General features: G+C 48.2%; 1 protein-coding gene across 2 annotated transcripts; it reads left to right on the top strand.

Moving 5' to 3' along the window:
- Positions 1-6,028: 6,028 nt before the first annotated feature.
- LOC133124354 (early growth response protein 1-like) lies at positions 6,029-10,230 on the top strand. Of its 2 annotated transcripts, none has more exons than XM_061235488.1 (2): positions 6,029-6,658; positions 7,773-10,230. In XM_061235488.1, the coding sequence occupies exons 1-2, from the start codon at positions 6,454-6,456 to the stop codon at positions 9,053-9,055; spliced, it is 1,488 nt and encodes a 495-aa protein (XP_061091472.1). In that variant the 5' UTR covers positions 6,029-6,453; the 3' UTR covers positions 9,056-10,230. The 2 variants fall into 2 exon arrangements, with proteins under 2 accessions (XP_061091472.1, XP_061091473.1); XM_061235489.1 differs by having other exon boundaries at positions 6,029-6,724; positions 7,749-10,230.
- Positions 10,231-11,046: the final 816 nt, after the last annotated feature.

Genomic DNA, 11,046 nt, shown 5'->3' with positions numbered 1-11,046 from the left:
CCACAAAACACCATATATGCTAAAGCTAATAACCACACAAAACACAGTATATCCATCCATCCATCCATCCATCCATCCATCCATCCATCCATTATCTGAACCCGTTTATCCTGAACAGGGTTGCAGGGGGGCTGGAGCCTATCCCAGCATACATTGGGCGAAAGGCAGGAATACACTCTGGACAGGTCGCCAGTCCATCGCAGGGCACACACACCATTCACTCACACACTCATACCTACGGACAATTTAGACTCTCCAATCAGCCTAACCTGCATGTCTTCGGACTGTGGGAGGAAACCGGGAGTACCTGGAGGAAACCCACGCAAACACGGGGAGAACATGCAAACTCCACACAGAGAGGTCCCGGCCGACCGGGATTCAAACCCAGGACATCCTTGCTGTGAGGCAGCAGTGCTACCCACTGCACCATCCGTGGTGCCCAAACACTGTATATGCTGAAGCTAATAACCACACAAAACACCTAATATGCTAAAGCTAATAACCACACAAAACACAGTATATGCTAAAGCTAACAACCACACAAAACACTGTATATGCTAAAGCTAATAACGACACAAAACACCTAATATGCTAAAGCTAACAACCACACAAAACACTGTATATGCTAAAGCTAATAACGACACAAAACACCTAATATGCTAAAGCTAACAACCACACAAAACACCTAATATGCTAAAGCTAATAACCACACAAAACACTGTACATGCTAAAGCTAATAACCACACAAAACACTGTATATGCCAAAGCTAATAACCACACAAAACACTGTATATGCCAAAGCTAATAACCACACAAAACACTGTATATGCCAAAGCTAATAACCACACAAAACACTGTATATGCCAAAGCTAATAACCACACAAAACACTGTATATGCCAAAGCTAATAACCACACAAAACACTGTATATGCCAAAGCTAATAACCACACAAATCACTGTATATGCTAAACGCTAATAACCACACAAAACACTGTATATGCCAAAGCTAATAACCACACAAAACACTGTATATGCTAAACGCTAATAACCACACAAAACACTGTATATGCAAAAGCTAATAACCACACAAAACACTGTATATGCTAAAGCTAATAACCACACAAAACACTGTATATGCTAAAGCTAATAACCACACAAAACACTGTATATGCTAAAGCTAATAACCACACAAAACACTGTATATGCCAAAGCTAATAACCACACAAATCACTGTATATGCTAAACGCTAATAACCACACAAAACACTGTATATGCCAAAGCTAATAACCACACAAAACACTGTATATGCTAAACGCTAATAACCACACAAAACACTGTATATGCAAAAGCTAATAACCACACAAAACACTGTATATGCTAAAGCTAATAACCACACAAAACACTGTATATGCTAAAGCTAATAACCACACAAAACACTGTATATGCTAAAGCTAATAACCACACAAAACACTGTATATGCCAAAGCTAATAACCACACAAAACACTGTATATGCTAAAGCTAACAACCACACGAAACACTGCATATGCTAAAGCTAACAACCACACAAAACACTGCATATGCTAAAGCTAACAACCACACAAAACACTGCATATGCTAAAGCTAATAACCACACAAAACACTGCATATGCTAAAGCTAATAACCACACAAAACACTGCATATGCTAAAGCTAATGACGATCCACGGCCCCTTTATGTCAGTCGAAGCTCAGGACTGGGGTTTGGGAGGGGAGGAGGGGGGGTGAGGAGACCGTTGTTACCGTGGTGACTCATCCCCGCTGAGTGTGGAGGTGTGAGGATCCCTCTCTCTGGTTTCTGTCACCCTGTAAGCAGGAGGCCGGGGCCTAATTAGACATTACCGGGAGGGGTGCGTGGTGTGCGTGGGAGAGGGGAGAGCCCAGAGCTCCGGTGCCGGCCCAATCGGGGCGAGGACGCTGCCACAGTCCCGGGGTGCGTGGGCCGGGTCGAGGGAAGACGCGCTCAGGGAAAAGACAATAACAGCGTTCGTCATCTTCACGACCGCTGCTTCGGTCTGCCCACGCCGACAAGCCCTGGCACCCCGATTGGCCTGCCAGCTTTAACCCTTTGAGGAAGAACTTTTCAAAAATTCTATTGAGTCGGGTGTTGCGCAACTCTTCGATTACCAGCAGCGGGGATTGTGACATCACTGTTAGAATGTTCAGTCAAGAACTTTCTAAGTCACATATGGCAGCCTGTAGCCTAGTGGCCCCGGTGTAGCCACGATAAGATCAGCAGGGCTGTTGGGCCCTTGAGCAAGGCCCTTAACCCCACATTGCTCCAGGGGGGGGATTGTCCCCTGCTTAGTCCAATCAACCGTAAATTGCTTTAGATAAAAGCGTTTGGATTTTTTTATTTAATATATTTGTGATATCACACTTTAAAGGGTTTATGACGAGTCTGTTTTTGTTTGAAAGCTGACGGTCTCCTCCGACAGGAGACACAGGCAAGCTGCTGCCCCAGCAGTAGTTTATCCCTGCGCCAGTGCTACTCCGACTGCAAATCCTCTTACAAATGCTTTCCTATCCAAACACGGTGCATCCGCATCTGCCACCATGACAACATGTAATCTCTCTACGCGGGGACAAATGGCACCACGCTAAGCTATCCTCACCTGCTCCCGATATTCTGTTCAGTGATTTGTTCCCCCCCCCCCCCATTACATAACACTTGTTGGACAGGTCTTTCTCCGTGCCTTAACAGGAAAGATTACTTTATATTCGCGCTCCAGCAAACAGGCATTCACAGACCGTTTATTATCGCCATTCTCTTTACAAACACTGGCCCCCTTCAACAACAACCCTGAGAAGAACTGTTTCATGGTCACTTTTGAATACCACGTGGCTTTTATGTATTTATTCATTCGGGCGTCTGCGAATGACTCTAGGCTTACATTGGAATTTAGGCGGTTTGAAGACGGTCTCCCTCACCCCCAGAGCGCATTGCAAAAGTTGGCAGCTTGGTCGCGGCTGCACTGTTAACACACATTCTAGGAACGGGACGCGGCGAGGCACCTTCGGCCCAGATCGACTGGCACGGAAACCAATTTGTGCGCATGCCCAGTGAGATATTACTGCGTCGGAGGAGCGGACCTGGCAAGAATCCAGTGCGCGCGAGGCGAGCGGGGGCCGGGGAGACTGGACTTTCATTAAAGCGATCCTGCACAGATCGATTGACGCTCTTTAAGCGCCTTCCCCCGAAATATGGACAACTTGTTATCTTGTGCACAACAAAAGTAACGGTTCAGTAATTACGTTACAGACTTTGAATTGAGTCAGCAGCCGAGGCAATGTCGATTTGTCTCTTGCGAACCGGCAAATAATCCGGTCCCTGTGGTAATGCAAGCGGAGAGACCGTGCCGCACTCCTTACCTCTCGACTGCGCATTGCAAAAAAAAAAGGGGGGTCCTATTAATATCGGTTGCGCTAGGTGAGTGGCGTAGATAATTGTATATTGAACCAGGGACACCCCTCCGATTAATGACTAACCTCGCGCCTCGCCTGTAGCTAAGAGAGCATAAACAAATTTCGCCCCCGTTGCAATGTCGGTGTGAAGATATTTTTGTTGCATTAGCCATTTCCCAGTTCATTTACGTCCAATCCCAATCGAAACGACTTTATTTAATTTATTTTATTTCGCATATGTGGACCAGTCGCTTAACCATTTGCCAATGCTAACTCTGGGAAAGTATATGTCTGGTGTAATGTGAAAAAGGGAAAATCGCATTTTATCTTTTGGAGTTCAAAGTCTGATTTCTTCTTTCCCTGTGATCCCTGGGCAATAAACTAAAGTATGTATTTATGGAGACGCGTAGCCGACTTGTCTCGCAGAAAAACATGCTTTTGTTCAAACGTAGCATATATGAGTCGAATCATTTATTTGCTCAACTCCACATGATGTGTTGTTATTACCTATATGATCAAATGCAACGGATTGCATTTTTGTCACTTAAAGCGTCGATGAAACACATTTAATCGCACCACCGTGTGTCAAATGTGGTTTATTATTATTTTTTAAATCTCCTTCACGACAATCCAGCCACGGGCAGGGTGCATATCATATTATATTCAGAGGGACAGTGTTTTGATGGTTAAAGATACACGAAAAATACATTTTCAAATGGAAAGACTTATGGCTCCTGATTTATCATTTGAAAACTTGTATTGGGATTACCGTTGCACAGCAACAGAAATGAAATACCGCTGCTAATAGGTTAAAGCCTGTGTCACCATAATTGATCGCATTCTTGCAATCATTAAAAAAGGTGTCATTATTTATTCCGTCATTATTTATTGATGTGGTCGGTCTGATAAGGTGCGACGATCTGAGTTCCAAGCTATTCATACCTTTTTTTGCACTTCTTGTAACCTGTGGCGTGTGGAGACGAAAACAAAACTTGAACACGTTGAACGTTTCATAGCCTTCTGTATTTATGCACTGCCCTTGCCGTTAGTGAAGCCCGCCGGCGCACCTAACCAGTGAGCAAACACCGACATCTAGACGTCTAGAGGGGTGGACATATTGGTTGAGACGTTTTGACATAAATTGAATAGGTTACAACCCCAAAATAGCTCAGGATTTACGCAGATAGGCAATAGGCTGGCTACGTGCTAGACAGCTAAATAACTTTAACTTTTCAACCAAATGTTTCACATGAACGGCTAGACGGCGTTTCGCAGACGGTTCACCACAAAAATGTTCAGTGCGTAGGCTACTGTGTTTACTTACACTCGCTTTATGCAGCCAGGTCGCGCAGACGCGCGCGTTTTTCTCGTCCCCCCATGCAGTAATATTTGTGTAACTTTGTCTGGGTTCCCCGTGTCGCGCCACCTGAGTACCGGCAACTACACGGACAATCTGCGGTTCCTGTGGAAATGTTAACGCGCTGAGCAGCAGTCGCTGTTTCTAGCCGAACTTTCGCTCTCGCGTTCGCTCGCAAACCCGCTCTGTCGTCTCACGATAGAATCCCCAACGGTTAAGTACACGCTGTCGTTTGCAATGGTGCCCCTGCAACACGGCTCGATCCCAGTGGCATACCAATTCAACAAATGAAATGGAGAGAAAACACAAACGCACATCGACGTTTTCGTGCTTGTATATCACCAGGCTGAGCAGAAAAACAAACTCGACAATGACCTCCCCGTAACAGGCAGATTCTGCTGCAAAGCAAAACTGCTTGACAGGCTGCATAATAATCGACAATATAAAGATTATGCATTCACTTATTACATACAACTATGTTATTATGGCTCATAAGTGCACGTAGATTCCATGATAATTATGATTTTAATAGATAGCCTGAGCATGGGTTTTAGAGAGAGTGTGAGATGGAGATTTACGGCAAACGCGCGTTTATTTCACATTTTGACATTTTAAATGAGACATTTCACAACCCACCACTATTGGCAACAATAAACAGTGCATTTTGACTAAAAGGAAATCATCCGTCGAGGTGGCTGGCAGCCCTAGCGAAAGTATAAAATTGTGCTGACATGAGTTATTGCTCCCCGAGCTGGACTTCAGTCCGGCTCCGGGCTCTCAGTCGCCGCCAAGCTCCGATCAGCGCTACACCAGGAAATGCCAAATAAGGGCAAGGAAGTGGAAACCCACCGGAATCAGTCCTTATGTAGACACGACCTTATATGGCATGACGGAGCTGAGTCTTCCGGCGGTGCAAGGCTCCGGTGCAGACGGGAAATCCGCGTTTAACCGGAGCCACTGGCGAAGGAGCAAACGCCGTTTTTCATTTTTATAGCGCGGCTTACTGCTGGGGTGCATTGATTCGAGTAGGCTGGGAAAACGATTGGGCTTCTCCCTTCGATTTATTGCAGGAGCTTAATTCAGTCTCCAGTTTCCCCCCGGCAAGCGTCATGTGTCCTCCACTGCAGTGCCTAAATATGGGCTTCCTCCAGTCCATATATGGCCATCTACGTCACGGGTAGGAGGGTATATAAAGGAGTGGGGATTCTCTGAATCGGGAACAAGCTCTTAGCAGCAGCACTGCCAGTACAGAGAGACGCAGATAGACACACGCCAAGCGCTATCGCTCCCTCTGAGAAACACATCTTAACATACAAAGTGAAAACAAATCACCTAAAAGTGGGGACAAACAGGGTGAATAATACATCCAGAATACAAATCAGGCACACAAAAAAAAAACTTTTTTGTGTGTGTGGAATGAGCAAAAAAGGACACGTTTGTTCATTATAACGATTTTGAACCAACAAGTGGATTTTTTTTTCTCTTGAAGAGGAAAAAAAAAGACAAACAACAACAACAACAACAAGAGCGAGGCATCGGCTGAGCTGAAACGTGGAGGAGTGCCAGAGCGCGTCCGTGCATCAGGTAACCCCCTCACCTGCGCGGCTCCCCGCACGCCCAGCGCCTTCCGCACGCGAGGAGACCCCGCGGCGAGGATGGCTGCAGCCAAGACGGAGATGCTCCTGCCCGCTCTGCAGATCTCCGACCCCCTCAGCTTCCCGCACTCGCCCATGGATAACTACCCCAAGCTGGAGGAGATGATCATGAGCTCCGGGGCGCCCTTCCTCACCGCCTCCACGGCCGAGGGGACCGCGTTCGGGACCGGGGAGGCGGGGGACCAGTTCGAGCACCTGGCTGGAGGTAAGAGCGATGATAATAATAATAATAATAATAATAATAATAATAATAATAATAATAATAATAATAATATCTGCATAAACGGGCTGATGCACGCATGACAAAAAAAATGCATATTGCTTCACGTGCATCTTAGTGCATTGGAAATGTTGTGGCAGTGTTTAAGTATTAATGTCTTTAAATTGGAAGAGCTAGTTAAAATGGCTAAAGCTGAGAGCGTGGTTCTTGTTGCTGCGGCGTTTGCGTTTGATGTCAGTTTGACTGAGCGAGCGGAATGATGCAGAATGCAGATTTAATGCAGATTTAAATAATTCAGACGTCGGTGGTTATTTGGAAACGCTCCTGCCACACCGGCGTCTGTTCTGTCAGAGGGCGAGCGGTGCTCGTTGTCACGGCTACGTACAGTAAATTTAAAAAGCACGGATAAGTCAAAATCAGTGCAGTCTGAGGAGCAGTCTCGGTAATGAAAAGCTTTCAACGGCGGAATGAGTCGCAAAGCAGAGAGAGACAGAGGGAGAGAGGCATAGATAGAGGGATGGAGAGAGAGTGAGAGCAGGGTTGGTGCAGATCACTGGGTGCACTGTGTGTGTTTATGAAATCGGGGTGTGGGTGAAAGCACGGGGCAGTGTGAATTTGACGGGAGGGGGCGGGGGGGGATACCCCGCTCTGCGTCAGCACCTGTTCCTCTCCCTGCGTCCGCCAAAAAGGTCTCCCCCCGCAACCGCCCCTGAATGCTAAAATAAAACGGCAGCGCAAGGCGCACGCATCTGTGGCTTGTGACAGAGTGGGCTTTTAAATCTCTAACTTACTGAGCGGGTTAGCAGATTTTTAACGCTGCAACTGACAGAGCAGGTTAGCGGGTTTTTAACTCGTTACCAGATGTTTAACTGACCGAGTAGATGAAGGGGGGGGGGGTTTAACTCTGTGAATGAGCGAACGAGCGTGTGTTTAACTCTGTGACTGACTGAGTGAGCGAGCATGAGTTTAACTCTGTGACTGAGCGAGCGAGCGTGTGTTTAACTCTGTGACTGACTGAGTGAGCGAGCGTGTGTTTAACTCTGTGACTGAGTGAGCGAGCGAGCCTGAGTTTAACCCCGCGTCTCCCTCGTTGCTGCAGACACACTGCCGGAGATCTCCCTGGGCTGTGAGAAGCCGCTGTCGGAGCAGACGTACCCCGCCCAGCGCCTGCCGCCCATCTCCTACACGGGCCGCTTCACGCTGGAGCCCGCCAACTGCAGCAACAGCCTGTGGGCGGAGCCTCTCTTCAGCCTGGTGAGCGGCCTGGTGGGCATGACCCCGCCGGTCAGCACCTCCGCCCCGGCCTCTTCCACGGCCGCGCCGACCAGCTCCTCCTCCTCCTCCTCCACCTCCGCCGCTTCCTCCTCCTCTTCCTCGCAGAGCTCCAGCCTGGGCTGCTCGGTGCACCACAGCGAGCCCAACCCCATCTACTCCGCGGCCCCCACCTACTCCAGCGCCTCCCCCGACCTGTTCCCGGAGCAGCAGGCCTTCCCCAGCCCCGCGGGGGGCGGCGCCCTGCAGTACCCCCCGGCCTACCCCGGCGCCAAGCCCTGCCCCTCCGCCTTCCCCGTGCCCATGATCCCGGACTACCTCTTCACCCAGACGCAGGCCGACATCGGCCTGGTGCCGGTCGATCAGAAGCCCTTCCAGACCCCCGGGGCGGGCGGCGGGCAGCCCTCGCTCACGCCCCTGTCCACCATCAAGGCCTTCGCCACGCAGACGGGGTCGCAGGACCTGAAGGGCGTGTACCAGACCCAGCTGGTGCGGCCGGGCCGCATGCGGAAGTACCCGAACCGGCCCAGCAAGACGCCGCCGCACGAGCGGCCCTACGCCTGCCCGGTGGAGACGTGCGACCGGCGCTTCTCGCGCTCGGACGAGCTGACGCGGCACATCCGCATCCACACGGGCCACAAGCCCTTCCAGTGCCGCATCTGCATGCGCAACTTCAGCCGCAGCGACCACCTGACCACGCACATCCGCACGCACACGGGCGAGAAGCCCTTCGCCTGCGACGTGTGCGGCCGCAAGTTCGCCCGCAGCGACGAGCGCAAGCGGCACGCCAAGATCCACCTGCGGCAGAAGGACCGCAAGGCGGAGAAAGCGCCCGTCGCCGTGGGAACGCCCGCCGCCGTCTCCGCCCCCTCCCCCGTGCCGTCCTGCTACTCCTCCCCCGTGCCGTCCTGCTACTCCTCCCCCGTGCCGTCCTGTTACCCCTCCCCCTCGGTGGCCGCCACCTACCCCTCCGTCTCCGGCACCTTCCAGGCGCAGGTGGCCACCACCTTCGCCTCCTCGTTGGCCACGAACATTTACAGCTCGCCCGTGGCCACGCCCCTGTCGGACATGCAGTCCACCCTGTCGCCGAGGACGATCGAGATCTGCTAAGGCCGCCGTCTCCTTTCCCGGACTCTTCTGTCTCTCCGTCCTCCGCACAGAAATAATCGAAAGACTCGTTACTCCGTTCTGAAAAAGCACTTTTAACCCCTAACCCCCCCCCCACTCCACTTCTGACTCTCAGTCTTACAGCTCAAGGTACCGCAAAAGAAGAGACATTTCAGACAAAGAGCAACAACAGGCTTTGACAGGGATTCTCAACTGACATTTTTGTAGAAAAAAAAAGAGGAAAATACCAACACAAGGGACTTCATTTCCGTCAGTTTTAATGCCTAAAAGGCTCAGTGGCCCAAGATCTCCTACACAACCAGAACTGCTCACCCCCAGAGACAGATGACAGACTGACGATATACATAATCTGCAGTATATGGATATTGTATACATTGTGCCATGTTTTTGTTCATTCATTCTTTGGTACAGTTGATGTGAAAACCTCTTGGCATATTTACATTGTATTATTTGGCCATATTTTATAGATATTTTCTCTCTTATATAGTGAAAAATGCTGTGGTAAGTTTTGACTTTGTTTGGGAAAAAAAGACGCACTTAAGTATTCAAGCATGTGTAAGAGTGGCGATAGTTTCTGTTATTTTGTAAATATCACCCAATGGTACTTTCTCTCTCTTTCCAAAAATGTGGCAAAAAAGGTCTGTGTCAAAAAAAGGAGAAAAAAATCTTTAAAAAAAACACAAGTTTTCAAACGTTTCTGGTGCCTTTTGTGAAGCCTTGCTGATGTTTTCGATGCGTGATTGGATGCACTGCATCTAGCCTTAAAGCGTAAGGGATATTTTTTTTACAGAACGTACGAGTCGTTTTAAAGGATCACACGGAAAGATTGCAGGCACCGCTTCATTTATGTAGAATGTAAGCAAAAAAAAAAAAAAGAGAATCTCTAAAGTCTATTTTTGTAACTGAAGTGTAAATATCTTCATATTCAGAAGTTGGAATGTTGTAGCTACCTACTGAGTAGGCATCGGGAATATTTTGTATGTTATTTACATGCGGTTCATTATTTTGTGGTTATTATTTTTATTTTGTAATTGTGTTTGTTAAACAAAGTGACTGTTTCTGGCTTCTAAACACATTGAATGCGCTTAACTGCCAACGGGACATCTTCCCAGAGATAAAATATGAATAAAATATAAATATATATATATATAATTTCATTTCTGTCTTATCCTTTCCTTCACCCAGCAGAACCTGCTGCTTGTCACAGACATGAACGAGCAGCAGTGAGGGAACTGCATGTTTACATTCCAACAGAAACCCCATGAAGGATGCCGAGAGCCAAATCCACTCTGTGTCGGGTGTTTTAATGCATAGCTAAAACCCGGAGTTATGCTTATTCTCACCATTAAAGAGGCTATCATATTCTCAAACACTCCGTCACTCTTACCCAGGTGCACCTGCACGTTCTCATCTCCCGGGGGGGGTTAGAAAAAAAGTGGTTTCTTTTTCCACTGATAATGAAAGCACATACCAACGGCCGGTTTTGAAAAATGTACACAAAACTTCACTCACATCTGAGCTCCATATTTGTGGTCACGGTGAGTCACAGATGCCCCAGGGTTACTGACTGGTCCCGGCACTCCAGAAATAAGCTCCCTTTCTGTTTCTGTTTTCCATTTCGTAATACGACGTCGACAAAGCACAACAAGGCGTTAAATCGCTTGCTTGAAACCCACCATTCCTCCATCCCACGTGACACCACCCCGGAATGTATCTGTGGATGATGGACACTCACTGCCTGTTCATTAAAGTCCTTAAAGTCTTCAAAGCTGAAAAGTGTGTCTCCCAGCTCCTCCACCTAGTATTCGCTACTGGAAAAATGAAAGCAGATTAATGTCATTTTCAAGGCTTTCAAACGTTTGGTCCTCCCTGTTTTGATAACTCAAAGGACAGATCTGATCTTTTTTTCTTTGCGGCAGAGGATGCTACTCACAGTCCTGCTTTTGTAAGGAGGAGGTGGAGGTTTGGGGGGT

The sequence above is a fragment of the Conger conger genome, chromosome 3 (assembly GCF_963514075.1).
Source record: "Conger conger chromosome 3, fConCon1.1, whole genome shotgun sequence".
Classification (NCBI taxonomy): Eukaryota; Metazoa; Chordata; class Actinopteri; order Anguilliformes; family Congridae; genus Conger; species Conger conger.
This window is presented reverse-complemented; position numbering and strand designations above follow the sequence as displayed.